Genomic DNA, 15,978 nt, shown 5'->3' on the forward strand with positions numbered 1-15,978 from the left:
ATTAGTGCAACAGTGTGCGCGCGCGCGAGGAGAAGGGAAGCCCTCAGTCAGTTGGGAGATCCTGGAAGCAGTGACTCACTCCAGGGGCAGGAATTGGGGGACATGCAATATGCGCTTCTCCCATTTGGCCTTTGGTTCTAACCCAAGGCTATTGTTCTCACCCTGAACACCTCCCTCGTTGTCTTGGAATGGCAATGGTGCCCACCTGAGAGGTCTCAGACCTGAGTTCCAGCTGGAAAAAATCCCTGGTTCTTACGGGAATTTTGTTGCCCTCCCCACCCCCACCCTGCTTGGTGGTGAAGGTTTTCACAGGTTCCGGTCCAATGTGGTTCCGTGTCACAATTCCCCATTCTCTGGTCTTTCTTTTCTTCCAGCTGTTATGGTTTGGGTTGCTCAACCATTTCCTCTCTCCCACCACTCTCCCCCCCCCCCGCCCGCCCGCTTGCTGCACCAGAGTGAGAATCCCTGCCATACAAGGGATGCTGTACTTTTGACACTAGTCCAGTGACCTCAGCTGATCTTGTGTGGGTAAGATACGCATCGTAAATATGTTGCATTTCATTGGATAATTAGGTTTCCTTGGAGACCATCACACCGCAAGAGCTGAGAAATGTGACCTTTTCGCGACTGCCTTCCATCACCACCTTTGATTAACCTTCCTGGAGCTCCCGTCTCTAAACCCTCCCTCTTCCCCAACCCATCTTCCCCAACGTGGCTGCAAATCGTGTTGTATAGTCAATTAGCAGGTGGAATTTTCATGTCTGAACATGGTTGCTGCATCCAAATACCAGGGCTAAGGGAAAGCTGAAGACAGGCTAGCATGCATTGTGTTTCCCAGGTAGGGAAGGAGCATCCGTGCTTCCAGGGGAGGAGTCTAGCTTGCTGGCCACAGAACACTTGCTTTGCATGCAGAAGGTCCCAAATTCAGTTGCTGGCATCTCCAGTTGAAAATATTACGCTAGCAGGCAATAGATTTAGAATTTCACAGTCAAGCCGGCTAGTTCCTCCCTCATAGCAGTCCACATTATACCGTGCTGGTTTATTTGTCCATGTGGCACAGTATTGTTCTCTGACAGGGAGCCTCTCTCCACGATCTCAGGCAATGAAAGAGACTTCCAAAGAGCTGTTCAGCACTGGAAAAAAGTACCAGTAAAAAAGAGTGGAATCGCTCATCAATCAGAAATGTTGTGGGCTCAACAGGATGCCATCTTGCCCTGACAAAGTGTGGTTGTTTTGGATCTCCCTTGGTGCCCCCTCTGTTTGTTGCAAATAGGAAAGGGAGCATAGTTGTCCTCAGCCATAATTTAGGATCTAAAACATTAAATAAAATACTCACTTTTTTAAAAAGTCAAGACATAGAGGAATATAGAGCCTGCTGGGTCTAATTAAGTGTGGGGGCCATTATTCTTGATGGGCTGCTCATCTAGCCTCCAGGACTCATGGCTCTTTGCATAACAGAAATCCTCCAAGTTAAAACTCCTCTGCAGTTTCACTTTCTTCCTCTTTAATAGAGTTTATATGCAAAATTTATAATCCAGTGTGATATAAGCAGGCACAGCACCATAAATCGCTGCAATCACCATTCCTGGTCTTTATACCCTGTAGTGTCCTTAACTGTCACATACACTTTTCCTGCACACACGTAAAAGTTCCATTGTGGCTTTAGTATACCTCAAGGTGCTTTATGAGCATGGAACATTTAGAAATGTTTGTAGAATTCAGCCCTGGAATAGGCGGCAAGGGGAATATTAGCTACAGTAGCTCATGTGCTATCGCAAAAAAGTGGTGCAGGAAATGGTCGCCTATGCAAATTGCAATGCAAATCAGGTTATATTTCACCATACAAAGCAGTAGGTGGCTTTTTCTGCTATCCCATTCATCAGGGGTGATGAATGGAGGTTCTTTTGTGTTTTGACCCACAGATGGTGCAAACTGAATAACGGTGGACTTGGCCACAGCAGTAAGGCCAGTCCTTGCTTCCTGGTGCAACCTCCGGTCCTCCGTATCTTTATTCCCCATCCTGGGTGTGGTGTCACCTGCCTCCCAAGGCTGGAGCAGTTTAGCTGGAGAAATCATCTCCAGTGTGTGCCTGTTGGTGTTCAGCTCCTAGAATTCCTGCTTGCATTTTTGGCAGTGCAGTTTAGGAATGTGGGCCAAGTGGAAGGTGATACCAAACTCCCTCTGAGCAGAGGAGGATCAATAGGGCCAAGAGAGCAGGAAATTCACAGATCAGTCCCAGTGGCGTGGTGTGATCCAGGGGAGGCAGAAAACAGCTAGAAGAAGGCAGTGTTAGAAACGGAGATATGAAAGCTAAATGGCACCTTAAAACTAGGTTGTGGGTGCAACAACAGAATGTCTAGGTACACTTTTTTTAATAACAAGAATACAAAGCTGAAAATGAATGAACTGCAGCTACAATATTATGTTCATTTTTCACATGGTCTAGTCCAGGGGTAGGCAACCTCTAAGGCCTTCTCAATCGCCTTCTCAATCCGGCCTGCGGACGGTCCGGGAATCAGCGTGTTTTGACATGAGTAGAATGTGTCCTTTTATTTAAAATGCATCTCTGGGTTATTTGTGGGGCATAGGAATTCATTATTTATTTATTTTTTCAAAATATAGTCCGGTTCACCACATGGTCTGAGGGATAGTGGACTGGCCCACGGCTGAAAAAGGTTGCTGACCCCTGGCCTATTCCTTCCCCTGCCCACCCCCCTAATGTTCTTAAGAGGGTCTCTTCTCCAGTCTTCAGAGAGCAGCTGGAAGTGGGGAGGCAGGAAAAGGTCCTCCTCTCCTTCTACCCTGCAGTTTTAATCTGAAATCTTAGGCTCAGTCCTGCGCCCATAGCTCAGAAACTGCTTGCGCTAATGAAATTCCCTGTCACAAAGTGCAGCTTTGGGAGTTTGGAGCACTGGAAGAAGGAATGCAGAAAGGATGTGCTCTCTGTGTGGGAGAAGTGCAATTTTCCACATATGGACATTCCTTATAGGCTCCTCCCACAGGCCAAGATTGCCAGGGTCTTCTGTGATTGGGGGGGGGCACTCCTCCCTCCTCCCAGACCTGAGGATTACAGGAATGCAGCTGTAGAGTTCCACCATGAAACGGAGGTGACAGCAGCCCATCTGCCTGGAATGATCTCTCCCCCCCCCCCACCCGCCCCTGGCACATGGATGAAAAGCACTGGGTGTACTTTTTCATTAGAGCATAAAAAGACCTCTGCATTAACTTAACATTGACATAATTCTACTGCTCCTTCTTACTGCCACTTTTCAGTTGCCATAAATATATTTACTTGCTTTGCTGCAAATTTGCAGATTTAAGTGTTGCCATGACGTGAAAAGAGATGGTGCCCCCCCAGCAGATACATAACCAACTTCACTATTAATGTAACACAACACAACACAATACACTTCCTTTCCCCCCACCCCAAAGTTGCAAATGGTGTTGCTTTGCTGCATTTTACAAATAAAACTCCATTCTTTTTGAAAACACCAAAAAAGTTTTGACCCATTCAGGACACCTGACAAAGGTGTTTGTGGCCCTGTGCTATGTCAAGAACATTGACAGGATCATTGTTGAGTTATCAAGGCCTCATTTGTGCCTTCCTTGGATTTTAATTTTATTTTAATGCCTGGAGTCTGGAGCATGTGGAGTCACAAAGAGTGCTTCTGAGAATGAGCTGAAGGCCTTTACTTTGCCTCTGAGCAAGCACCAACAATCCCTCTGTGGCTGGTGGGATGACTTCCAGCTAAGAGCCCCAGGTGTCCCCTGTTTCTGGAAATCAAACACGAGACATTAAAAATTGCTTGGTTTGTGGGGCAGGGGGAGCACAGCCTTCCTCTTCCGTTTGCCTGGAGGAAGTAGATGACCATTGGCCAGTCTCCCTGGCTTTTGCCCTGGTTAAGGGCCCACTGTCTGGAGGTGGGCAAGTTGATTGGGGAGGCCTCCTCCCTCTCTGAACCTTGCTCCTGAATGTACTTGCCATGGTGCTTAATGCAGCCCACTGCAACTCATTGACTGGGCTTGTGCTCTTCTGGGAGCGTTTGGCCACCTGTCAATTCACCCCTCCTCTGAACTCCATCTTTCCAGGGGGAGCCCATCACGTTCTGTGAAGAAACATTTGTCTCCCACCGGTCTGCCACCATGCGACAGTTCCTGCAGAACGCAACCCAGCTGCAGCTTTTCAAGCAGGTATTGCAGGTCGTTAAACAAAAGAACCACCCCCACCCCCTGCCTTGCTTTTTTGTGCCCTGTGTTCTATACTGGGCCATGTGCCGTGAAATACAGCTGGCCACTTTGTTTCCTAATTAACTTAATTTATGGGTCAAAATGGGATGTGCTCTACATTAATATCTTTTTCCAGCCCAGCTGACAATCCGTTTACAGGAGCACTGTTTGTTTGTTTGTTTGTTTGTTTGTTTGTTTGTTTGTTTGTTTTCCTCTTTTCTGTTCTATAACAGTAAAACCTGACATGCTCTTCTGCCTCTGGCTCTCCATTGCAAGTCCCTTCCAGTTATATATTGGAGGCCCCACCAAGCCAGAAAGCTTGAGCAGTGGATCTCTGGCCTGGTATAATAATATGAGACACCTTGAAAAAGGGAGCGAGTGTTAGCACCTTGGCAGGGGGTTGTTCTTCAGGGCTTTGGGACGGCCTGTATGATCCGCTCTTGGTGTGCTTTCTTTTTCTTCTCCTGAAGTTTATTGATGGCCGCCTTGATCTTCTCAACTCCGGAGAAGGTTTCAGTGATGTCTTTGAGGAAGAGATCAACATGGGCGAATATGCTGGTAAGGAGGAATATTTGCTTGAGTTTGTGGACATCACTTAGAAATGCCGAGCAAAGGAGGTGACCCTTCTGTTTGGACCAGCAGTGCCAGGTAGCTTCCTTAGACCTTTGGAAAGATTAGCAAGGGAAGCAAAAGAGGGTTTTCCTCAAGCTGGTCTGTGACTGCACTTTTCAAAACTCCATGCTGTAGACAGTTAATTAGGTTCCAGCCTGGCCAAGGTAGTGAGGTTTTAAGTTACATAAAGGCCTGGGGGACAAAACAAGAAATGAAAAGCAGAAAAAACACCAAGGAATAAATATATTTATAGCCCTTTCTCTATGCTGCTGGTGTCTTAGAAGTCAAATAATGGGGGAAATAACATATAATACCTGCTTGTATTAGCAAACATAGAAACAAATTCTGAAAGCCCGTGAATTTGAGATTCGGTTGAAGTCAGAATGAGCTCCCAAGCCTGGTCCTTGGCAGAATTTTTATTTCGTCTCTCAGTGGATTTCAGTTTTGTGGGTCTTGTGGGCTGCCTCGTGTTGTAGTTTTGGTACCTCTTCAAGGCTAGCCCCGTGTGGCTGGGGGGCTCTTCAATGTTGGGGTGGCCAGTGCCTTTCCTTCACCTTCCTCTGGAATCAAGCCAGGGATTCACGGCCAGCCCACTGACGGGGAAGCTTCAGCCAGGAGTGTTGATGCGGGGAGGGAGACACAAACAACCCTCAGAGCAGCTTTCTATATTTAAACAAGACTCCTTGCTATATTTAGACATGAATAAAAAGCAGCCTCTTTCTTGCTCTTTTCTATGAAGACACGTTCAGAAGGAGCTGTTATCTCACTAATTGCCCTAGTTTTTATGGGGGGGGGCAAGTGGGGAGCTAACTTAGATGCATTGTCCTTCCAAAGGAGGCTGCATCTCCAGCATAGTTGCGTTGTCCTGGGGGGGGGGGTGTCTGCTGATGGCAAAATGAGTGCTGCCACTTCTCATCTGTCTGCTTGCCTCTTTGTGTCAGGTAGTGACAAGCTGTATCTCCAGTGGCTGTCAACGGTTAGGGTAAGTGTCCCCAGCAGCCCAGGTGCTCCTTATTCTGATCGTTCAGCAATTTCTGAGTCCTATGGTGAAGGTGCTGAGATGGGGGCCAAAGCTAGTTAAGGCTTAAGGATGCTACTGCACCCTCTCCCAAAGCAGGAACTCTGCTGGTGCTCCGATGCACATGAACGACGGGTTGCCAAAATCTGTTGTTTTTGCTACAAGGTAGGGAGGCAGGAGGCGGGCAGAACTACCTTTTTGGTATTTGGAGTACCGCTGTTAACTTAATTGATACAGATTAACTGCCATATGATAAATATTTATGAATAGCAGACCCAAAATAGATCCCAGGAGTTGTGGTTAAGTAGTCTCTCCCTCTCCGTATTACACACATTTAAGATAGTAATGGCAAAAGAAATAATTAGCAGAAGCAAGCTCACTGTGTTCCAAGCCCCAAACTTACTCCAAGCAGAGCAGTTTCTGTCAGGCGGGAAATGAGGACCGGGCATCCTTGATCATTCGGGGTTCTGAGACAAATAAAAGAAGCTCTGTGAAAACATCCGACGGGCTCCTCTGACATTCTCTTGGAATGCCAAACAGTGTTCCAAGGGTTGCAGAAAAAGAAGTGCTATGAATTAATAAATTAATCATCATCACCCAGTTCTCAATGGCACAAATATTTGCAATATGGTTCGCTGGAATAAAGCTCACTGTTAATAGTAAATTAAAAACTAGTATTGGGCAAAGTTAATTATTAGTTTTTAAAAATAGCTGTGCCTGAGTGAGTCTTTGTGGGGGGTGGCCAGGGTGTCCGTCTTTTGTGCACGCTGGATTTTATTTATCAAAATAATACGTTATGCAGCAAAAGCCAACGTGAGCTGCAAAATAAATAAAACACTAACTGGGCTACAAGATTATTCTGTCTGACATATCAGAGCCTCATGCGTCTTTTCTGGTTGTGCTTCCTGTACGTGCAGTTCGGCCCTTCTGGAAGGAGATGGATTTCTCCTGTCCCCCGTTCTGCCCTCATTTCCCTCTCAACGGTGGAAGAACGGTGGGCATAAGCAGCTTCAGACTGATTTGGGAGAAGGCACTTGAAACTCAAGATACCAGATATTTTCATGTGGTGAAATAGATACACAAACAGGTTTTACAAATGGAGACTGATTCCCTCCCTCTCCTGCTACAGTGATCTTTGAGAACTCAGACATTCTTCCACGTTTAACACCATATTTGTTTGGTGCTATAGCCTCCTATATGACAAAAATGAAGTATGAACTCAATGAACTTATAAAACGTATCTGACTATTCAAGAAAATGTTGAAGTGTTTGCCCTGCTTCCTCCTTTAAGAAATTAAATAATCGGATGTTAAGAGCAAAATGCCTGAAGCCTTTTGTATTGCTCAGGCGTGTTTGCAATACTTCTTTTTTTGTGTGTGCACAGAAATTTGTATTCCAAACCGGGAGTTGTGTTGGCTCTTCTGCCCCAGTAACAGTTTACCATGTTGTTCCTTTTCCTCGTTGCAGAAAGGAAGTGGTGCCATTTTGAATACAGTCAAGACCAAGGCAAACCCTGCCATGAAGACAGTCTACAAGTTTGTAAGTGTCATAGAGTTGCATAGGAGGTGCAAATATATAGGGGAAGGCTGGGGTTGCTTTTAAGCACAGATGGTCTGCTTGCTACACAATGTGTCCTTCGTGTGAGTCAAGAAACTTGACCAAACTGGTCGGTGCATGAAACAATAGAAGGCTAAAAAGCCAGGACATTAATACACAGAAAGTCTTTCTCGTTACTAGATTAAAAATGAAAAATCCCTCGGAAACTGCATAAAAGCTACATACTGTAGCAATAATCATTATTAGCTTTTCATCAATCAGACACTGAAATGGTTCTCAAGGTGCTGGCATAAAACTGTTGGATGAATTTTTTTTAATGGAAGAAAAAGACTAAACAATCCGTATGAAGAGAAGAAGTGTGAATGCAGTGTGAATGTTCTCTCCCCTCCCCATGTTGCAAGCCCTGCCACCTGCTGTTAGATCTTCAGTAGGATAAGAAGCAGGAGGAGGAATTTAGGGAAATGTACATGGAAGCAATGCTGTTCTAGGAGAAATTTAACAAAGGCACTGAGGATAAGTCACACATGGATACTCAGACTTTAAATTGCAACCAGAGACCAGTAAGTTCTGGAGTAAACAGTGGAGCTGGCAGGAAAAAGGTTTCCAGCAAGAGCTCATCCCCCCTTCTGCCCCATAGCAGAAGGTGCGTACCAAAGTTGGCAGAGACCCGACCTGGAGCAGTCTCCTCCTTTGTGTTCCTGCTTTGCCCTTTATAGGACAGGAGGCCACGGGCAGGAAATGGTCGTTGGGAGCTTTGGTGGAACTCACACTTGCCATCGTTCCTTAACCTACATTCAGCCAGTATGGATCGAAATGGATTATGAAACTGATATTCTCTCACCATCCAGAATCAAGCTCTGAGTGGTGGTGCAGAGAAGCCAGGAAGTACGCTTATGAGCCTCCCTTAGATGCGGCTAACAGTCGGGTCCTGCCCTAGTCAGGCTTCTTACCCTTACCCTTACCATGCAACACACATAAAAAAATAATTAGAGGATAGAGCAAGAAACCTAGGCTTTAGGAGGCAGCGTATTCTCTGCAAACAAAATCTCTTTCCCCCTCATTAAATATTGTTTTTTAACCTCTTGTATCTGTATTTGTTTCTATACCCATTATGTCTTCAGTTTGGTGGACCAATTTCCCCACCCCTCCCTATTCTCAGTAATCAGAAAAGGTGGGTCTTGATGGGAGAAAAGGAAGCCCAGTTGCCTCTGCAGCCAGAACAGGGTTTCTGACTTAAATTAATCTCCCTCCGCCCTTTTTTTTCTATGCAGGCAAAAGATCATGCAAAAATGGGAATAAAGGAGGTGAAAAACCGCTTGAAGCAAAAGGTACTTGAAGTTTGTATTCTTTAAAAAAAAAAAAGAGTATAAGAACTACTTGGCCAGGAAAAGCATTATGTGATCAATAGAGAGCTGTGTGGTGCTGTGTTGTTAACACACTTCAAAATGCATTACCAGCTGTCCTGGATTTTTCCTACTGTTATAAATATTCACAGACAAAAAAACCAAATACATTAAGACCTGATGTGGGATGTGTGCCCCTTGCACCAAAAAAAAGGGAGGAGGAGAGATGAGGCAAGTCATTGGAGGTGGCAGCCCCTTGCTCACGCGAAAACCATGGAACTGTTCCTTTCTTCTTCTTCCTTTCTTTCTCTTCTGTGAGAGAAGTCGAGAATCCCTGGCGCTGTATCTGTTGTTACAAATTTATTGCACACATGCACAAAAAGTTCTGTGTGGCAACGGTAGGCAAGTCTTGTGTGGATGGCGTGGGTTGCACACGCATCTGTTTAACGTCCATGCAGCAGTGCATGTACACTCTTGATGGCTCTTACAGGTCAGTTTCTGCACGCCATTTTCTATGTGGAAAACAGTTTCCATGCAAAATTGGCAATGGGTAAAGCATTCTTTCTTCTGCCAACCTAGCAGTTCCAAAGCTCGTCAAAGTGCAAGTAGATAAATAGGTACGCTCTGGCGGGAAGGTAAAGGGCATTTCCGTGCGCTGCTCTGGTTCGCCAGAAGCGACTTAGTCTTGCTGGCCTCATGACCCGGAAGCTGTACGCTGGCTCCCTCGGCCAGTAAAGCAAGATGAGCGCCGCAACCCCAGAGTCGGCCACCACTGGACCTAATGGTCAGGGGTCCCTTTACCTTTAAAGCATTCTTTAGACGCTGTGATGGCATCCTACAACCAAGTGTGATTGTGTCTTTAATATTAGACAGACACCATGTCTGGTGCCATTTTGCTGCCTATGGAAGGAACCTTTGGCTGGGGCTGTTGATAGATCCATCAGCCCAGCCTGAGCTGTTCCTCCATTTGGCATCTGCAGATCCTGCCTTTGGTTTCCTTCACTAATGACAGTCTTCACTTTTGTAAGTGAAATTCTGCCTGTGTGCAAGAGAGAGACAGACAGACCAGGGTGGGAGCCTCCCTCCCCAGCTCCCAAGACTGGGCTGGTGTTCCCCCGTCTCCTGGCCGATTTAATTTGAGGCTGCCGTGAAACTGACCTCGCTACCCCCTGCATATTTTCCAGCATTAACATGAAAAGTGTCCCAGCTTTGGCAAGGAAGAACCAAACCTTAAGCCTCACCTTTACGATCTTGGTTGCCAAATAAGGAGTGGCTTTTCTGTACGACAATGGGAGGAATTTTAAAATGCGCTGAAGACAGGAAAGCGGCTTTCTCTGACTGTGCATAGCAATGATGACCTCTCAAATATAATCAAGAGCCTGCTTTTGCCCTTGGTCTGCTCCATCTCTGGGTTTGAATTGCAAATGGGTAATGCTGGGTTGACCTCTGGAGAGGTCAGGCTGGTGTATGTAAGGTCCTCCTCTAATATGATCGCAGAGATTGAATGGAGCTCCCTTCCCATACCACCTCCGTTTGTGGTCTGGGGTTTTAAAAGCATCTGCAATCATTTCCACTGCCTCCTTATGAATGAGAGCAAAAGATTGTTAACAGAGAAAAAGCATGGCAGCTTCATTTCATGCCCAGGGACATTTTTTAAAAATAAAATAAAAGTAAAGGCAGCCTTTTTTGCCCCATTTCACAAATGGAAGAAGGTGGTCCATGTCAAGCTATCATCTTACTCTGTCTCTTTTGAAACCCGGCTCCCTAGAATTGGGCAGCGCAAGGGAAGAGCCAGGAGGAGGGAGAAGGGCACTGTTTTCTGGCCCTGCAAATGGTGAAAGGAAGGCATCAGTGGCCAGCTGCAAATGAGGCTGCTAGTTTATTTGCTAGTTCCAACAGAAGCCTTGTCCTTCAACCCCTTGTACTTTGCGGTGCCTTTGAGATGCACCATTTCCAGGGGCCTATAATGCCGCAGTACGAGGGGGGTGGAAGCTTGTTCTGTGTTAGACCGTCGTCTTGATGAGCCAAAGATTTTTAGCCCTAAAATGGATGTTCTTTGGGGAAAGTGTGCCTCCATGGATGGGCAGAGAGCAGTTCCTTTTCCTTCACATCTGAGCATAATACGTAATATACCTGGGGTGGGGGGAGATGAGGAGTCTGGTCTGTGCAAAACTTCTTACTGTCCTGGAATACGAAAGGAAGAGAGGCTCAAACCTCCAGAATCAAGGATCTGGCAGAGACCCACAGAAACCCACAGAGTCAGAGGGATCTCACTGGGTCACTGCTTCAGGTGCCCACACCATCCCGGGGTGATGGGAATATTTACTGGTAACTTGGCCTTCACCAAAGGTCCCAAGGCACGTTGCAGCACAATAAAACAATAAAATACAATAGACAGTAGACAATTCAAATAACAACCAACCAATAACACAATAAGCAGAACAAAAACAATATATAACAATTTGCTTTAAAAATTCCTTGGGTGGCCAATCATTTTGATTATTGGTTTGTATTGCTTTTAATGGTTTTTGTATTGCTATGCACCTCCCTGGTGTATTGATAAATAAATAAATAAAGATAAAGCATTGCACATTCTCAAAACCCTTGATAAAAAGTTACGTATTTGTGTGCTTTCTGAAAATCCCCAGTGTGGGTGCCCATCAACGCCTGTTTCCTTCGGCGTTCCAGAGAGAGGCTTCCCTGCAGAGGACCTTTGTAGGCATCTGGTCCATGGGAAGTTGGTCTTGAATGTTCAGCTTAACTTGACATGTCAGAGCAAATATTTCTTGTAGGACCAGTGGGTTGTATCAAACCAAGTTCTAATAAGAATAGGCATACTGGAATGAATGTACATAAGTCGGTTGAAATTAAGAGGAACTCAAAATCTTTTTTGTAAACTGCTTTGAGGTTTTTCCCTACAGTATATAAGTTTTATGAAATAAATAAATAATTGTGCCCATTGATTTCAATGGGTATACTCTGAGTAGAACTAGCATTTTTTTAAAAAATATTTCACCAGGAGACTGGTCTTTTTCTAAGCGTCAGGTCCCTTTTGCAAATGTTCTTAGGGTCAAAGCTGCAGCTTGCTTTGGTCAGTATGGTGTTGAAAACCTCAGCCTAAGGCCAGGGAGGTGACCTGTTCAAATCAACCCAGGGGGCTTTCCATGTTTTGAGAGAGTGAATCACCGCGCAAGTGAATGCTTCTCCAGCGCTGTCTGGAATAAGCTTCGGTGGATGAAAACTTAGTCACCTGAGCAGTTCTTTTTCGTGCTGCCACAAACTAATGCAGCTACTTCTGTGCCCTCTTCTCCTTTTCGGTGGCGCCTTTTCTTTGTCCTCTTCTGAACAGTTTCAGAACACTATCTACTGTGTTGTAATGCTCATGCATGCATCTCAGTCGATTTGCAGGACACACAACTAGAAGACACAGCTGGACACCTGTCTTACATGTTCTTGATGCGACTTTTCAAAGCCTGCTTAGGATCTCCAGTTGCTTTGTTCCTTGTAACTCTTCTGTGGATGAAGGGCATCTCTCTGTGTTACCTGAGCAATGGAATTGCCAAGGGAGACATATGTCTGTCCCTACCCCTTCAAAATGGAAAACCCGCCAGGACTTGTCAAGTTGAAATGAGAAGAGGTCATGGAGGTTGGTGAACCTTCACTTCTTCACCTGGGCCCTTACCTTGCAGCGCCACTCTGTGTAAAAATAGCTCAAGAGGTTTGCAAAAGGGCCTCACAGAATTCTTCACCTTCTCTCACCAGGCCTTTGTTTTGCCTTCTGTGCTTGTGTACTCTTGAAATCCACCTGAGAAACTACACCATTACAAGGGCTGTTCTCCTCCACCTGTCAAGGTGTTCCAGCAATGGCATTGACCTCTTTTTTCTGACTTGTTTTGCTCATTTCTGCCAGATATGGTCTCAATCTCTTTGACAAAGTTGTGTCTCTTACATCCATGGCTCCTGCCCCCTGATGTCCACTTTGTTGTGTTCTACAAAGACAAGAGGGTATTGTACCATTCATACAAAGTTTCTGTCTAGGGGCTTCTCTTTAACAAGTTTTTAATTTCCGCTGCCACCCTTCCTGCCTGCCTTGATGGACGGTGGCTCCACCAGCTGGGTCTGAAAAGTCCTCTTGTTTTTCTGTCTGGAGCAGACAAAGCTCTTCATAAGGTCCATCTATCCTTTGTCTTGTTTGACCTGAGTGTGTTAGGTCATCCTGTGTCCAAAAGAATCATTTCTAATTGGCTATCAGCTTACATGTCTCATTATAGTGTTTGAGCAAGAGTAGAACTTGAGGGGGCACGTCAAAGGTCACTCCATCAAAGCAGCTGGCTGCAGGGTCATGTGTGCGTTCAGTGCTCTCTCTATATTTACCAAGCACTGTTTCCTTGACATTGTTGCAAAGGGGTTTAAAACTGAGGATCACCAGGTTGCAGGCTTTATTCCTCAACTGATTGTCCCAAGCTTTCAGTCTTCTCTGATCTTCTAGGAGCTCCTGCCTCCCTGTCTCTGCAAAGACTGCCCCTCTATCTTGCTTCGTCTCAACATGTTTTCATTACATGGCATGCATGCGCACACACTCACCTAGCCATGAACTCAGAACTCAAGTCACTAGTTTAGTTCAATTTTCTTAAAGGCCAAAAGGTGTTGGCTTGTCAGTTCCCACTGTTCCTTACTAGCAATCGATTAAAGACTGCTTAAAAATATTATCAGCTGTCCCACTTTTAACTAATGGATTGATTCGTTACATTTAAATATATTTGCACATTGCAAAGCTTCAATGAAACATGATTTATGGTTGGTTTTGTTTGTTTGTCTGTTTCTTATGGTCAGTCCTGAAAGCAAGAGCTGTAATTACCTTCCTGAATATTCTCTGTTAAATCAAATGTAAGCTTGTGGATTCGTCCCTGCTTTGATTAAGCACCAGGTCCAAAATTACTCACAAAATCAGCAAGGGAGGGGCCATAGCTCACTGGTAGGCCAAGCTTGCTGAAGGTCTTGGATATGAGCACTGCCAGCATCTCCATGAAGAAGGATCCTTGTGCAGGTGGTGAGAGGGACCCTTCCCTGCTTGGGACCCTGGAGAGTCACTGCTGGTCAAGGGTAGACAATACTGGGTTCACCTGTCAGTGTTGTGGGAGACTCTGGGTCCAGAAGGCACTTTGACATGGCATTTAGTTAGCTTTGGGTACAGCTTACTTAACTTTAAGAGTTTCCAAAAATCAAACTTGACATTTGCATGTGCACAAGGGAAAGGAGCCAGTGAATCAGTGTGGCCTGCAACAACTTACTGTAACAAATTGCATTATTGTAAGGAAGTTGGTGCACAGTCAACAAAGTGCCCCACAAGGAGACAGAAGCCGGGGTGTGTGTGTTCATCATAGTAGAGGTCTTTCTGTAGCCAACAGAGATCTATTGCTGGCCACTGAGTGTTTAAAATATCAGATGCTCAGATGGGTTGGATTCAGTTCAAGCACTGGTTCTCCAAGGTCAAACATCCACAACAGGGCTTTACGTTCCTGACCTGGCCATTCTCAGGCTCCCATAACATGTCAACTGCAGTTTTAAGGGGCCTCAATAGCAAGCCCTCGACTTCTCCCCCCACCCACACACACACATAATTTTGTTTTATTTTCCAAAGGTACACAATATTCAATTAGCAATAACAACACAAAATAATAATATACATAAATAAATAACCAGAAACAAAGACAAAAACCAAATCATACACCCATGTGGATTCCCTCCCCCAATACTCATCATCTCTTAATCTTTGGATTCTTACTAACATTGCGTCTTTTGGTCATCCTTAATATCCTTAATATATTACCTTTTTCTAGTTCTACTTTACAAACTTAGTCTATACAGTTACAGATAGGTAGCCGTGTTGGGCTGCCATAGTCAAAATAAAAAATTCCTTCCAGTAGCACCTTAAATTGGTCTTTAAGGTGCTACTGGAAGGAATTTTTTATTTAGTCTATACATACCAACATATTATCCTTAGAATATGTTTCTTCATGTAATCCTCAAAGCATTGTCATTCTGACCTTAAATTCTGATTAGTCTGGTGCCTTATGGTTGCTGTTAACTTCGCCAACTCTATGAATTCGCTTAAATTACATACCCAGTCTTCCTTTCCAGTTCCTTGCAAGTGGTAGCCTGTCTGTGGCTGTGGTATAGAAGAATAATCTTTTCTTATCTTGTGGGATGTCCTTTCCTAAGATACCCAATAGGTACGCTTCTGGTTTTTTCTTTATAGAAATTTTAACATCTTTTTTAACTCATTGTGGATACATCCCCAGAATCTTTTAACTTTTTTGCAGCCCCGCCATACGTGGATCACAGTCCCCTCCACCTCCTCACACTTTCAAGCATAGATTAGATTTTAACTTACATATCTTGGCAAGTTTGGAGGGTGCCATATACCACCTATAAAACATTTTCATTTTGTTCTCTTTTATGGAATAGCTGGCGGTAAATTTTATACCCAACTTCAAAAGTCTTTCCCAGTGTTCTATCTGTATTACATGGCCGATGTCTTGGGCCCATTAGATCATTACTTCTTTTATTTATTTCTCTTTAAATTCCCATTCTAGTATCAAATCATAAGTTTTGGATAATAATTTCTTGTTGTTTTTTAATAATATTTTTGTAATTTGGATTCTTCTTTTCCAAAACCTAATTTTTTATCTGAATTGAAAACATTATTTAATTGATGAAATTGGAGCCAATCGGTAAGATAGTGTCTTATCTCTTCAAATGATTTTAACTTTAATTGTCCTTAATCTTCTCTTAATAACTGAGTATATGTTGCCCAATTACTTTCCATATTTAAATTTTTTACTGCGAACGCCTCTAGCAGGGACAGCCACCATGGTGTATATGGCTCTAGTGGTGGTTGGTATCTAGTTCATACCTTATACAAAGCATTTCTAAGAATATGGTTGGTAAACCCTCTGTGGACTTTTACTTTATTGCAAGCCCTCAACTTCTGTGCCTCTTCTTGAACTATCTAAAATTATCTACAAATTCCTCTTGCTTTCCCTCACAGGTAACAACCAACTTCTGCATCAGTATTAAAATAAATTTGATTACCTTTTCCAATTCTATAATATCCTTTTTGCGGTGAGGTGACCAGAAATGTACACAGAGTGGCTGGGGCAACCCTGTCAGATGGGTGGAGTACTACTACTACTACTACTACTACTACTACTACTACTA

At 44.4% G+C, this 15,978-nt stretch overlaps 1 protein-coding gene across 6 annotated transcripts in view; it reads left to right on the plus strand.

Moving 5' to 3' along the window:
- The window catches only part of DENND1A (DENN domain containing 1A), a 281,962-nt gene that overhangs the window by 224,850 nt on the left and 41,134 nt on the right, over positions 1-15,978 (plus strand). For 5 of the 6 annotated variants that reach the window (XM_081179677.1, XM_081179679.1, XM_081179678.1 and 2 more), the window contains 5 exons: positions 4,090-4,191; positions 4,698-4,785; positions 5,781-5,821; positions 7,325-7,396; positions 8,686-8,742. In XM_081179677.1, the coding sequence (XP_081035803.1) occupies positions 4,090-4,191; positions 4,698-4,785; positions 5,781-5,821; positions 7,325-7,396; positions 8,686-8,742 (360 nt within the window). The remainder of the gene's footprint in view (positions 1-4,089; positions 4,192-4,697; positions 4,786-5,780; positions 5,822-7,324; positions 7,397-8,685; positions 8,743-15,978) is intronic. The other variant, XM_081179681.1, reaches the window with a different exon arrangement.

Source organism: Podarcis bocagei (genome assembly GCF_964188305.1).
Source record: "Podarcis bocagei genome assembly, chromosome: Z".
Taxonomy (NCBI): domain Eukaryota; kingdom Metazoa; phylum Chordata; class Lepidosauria; order Squamata; family Lacertidae; genus Podarcis; species Podarcis bocagei.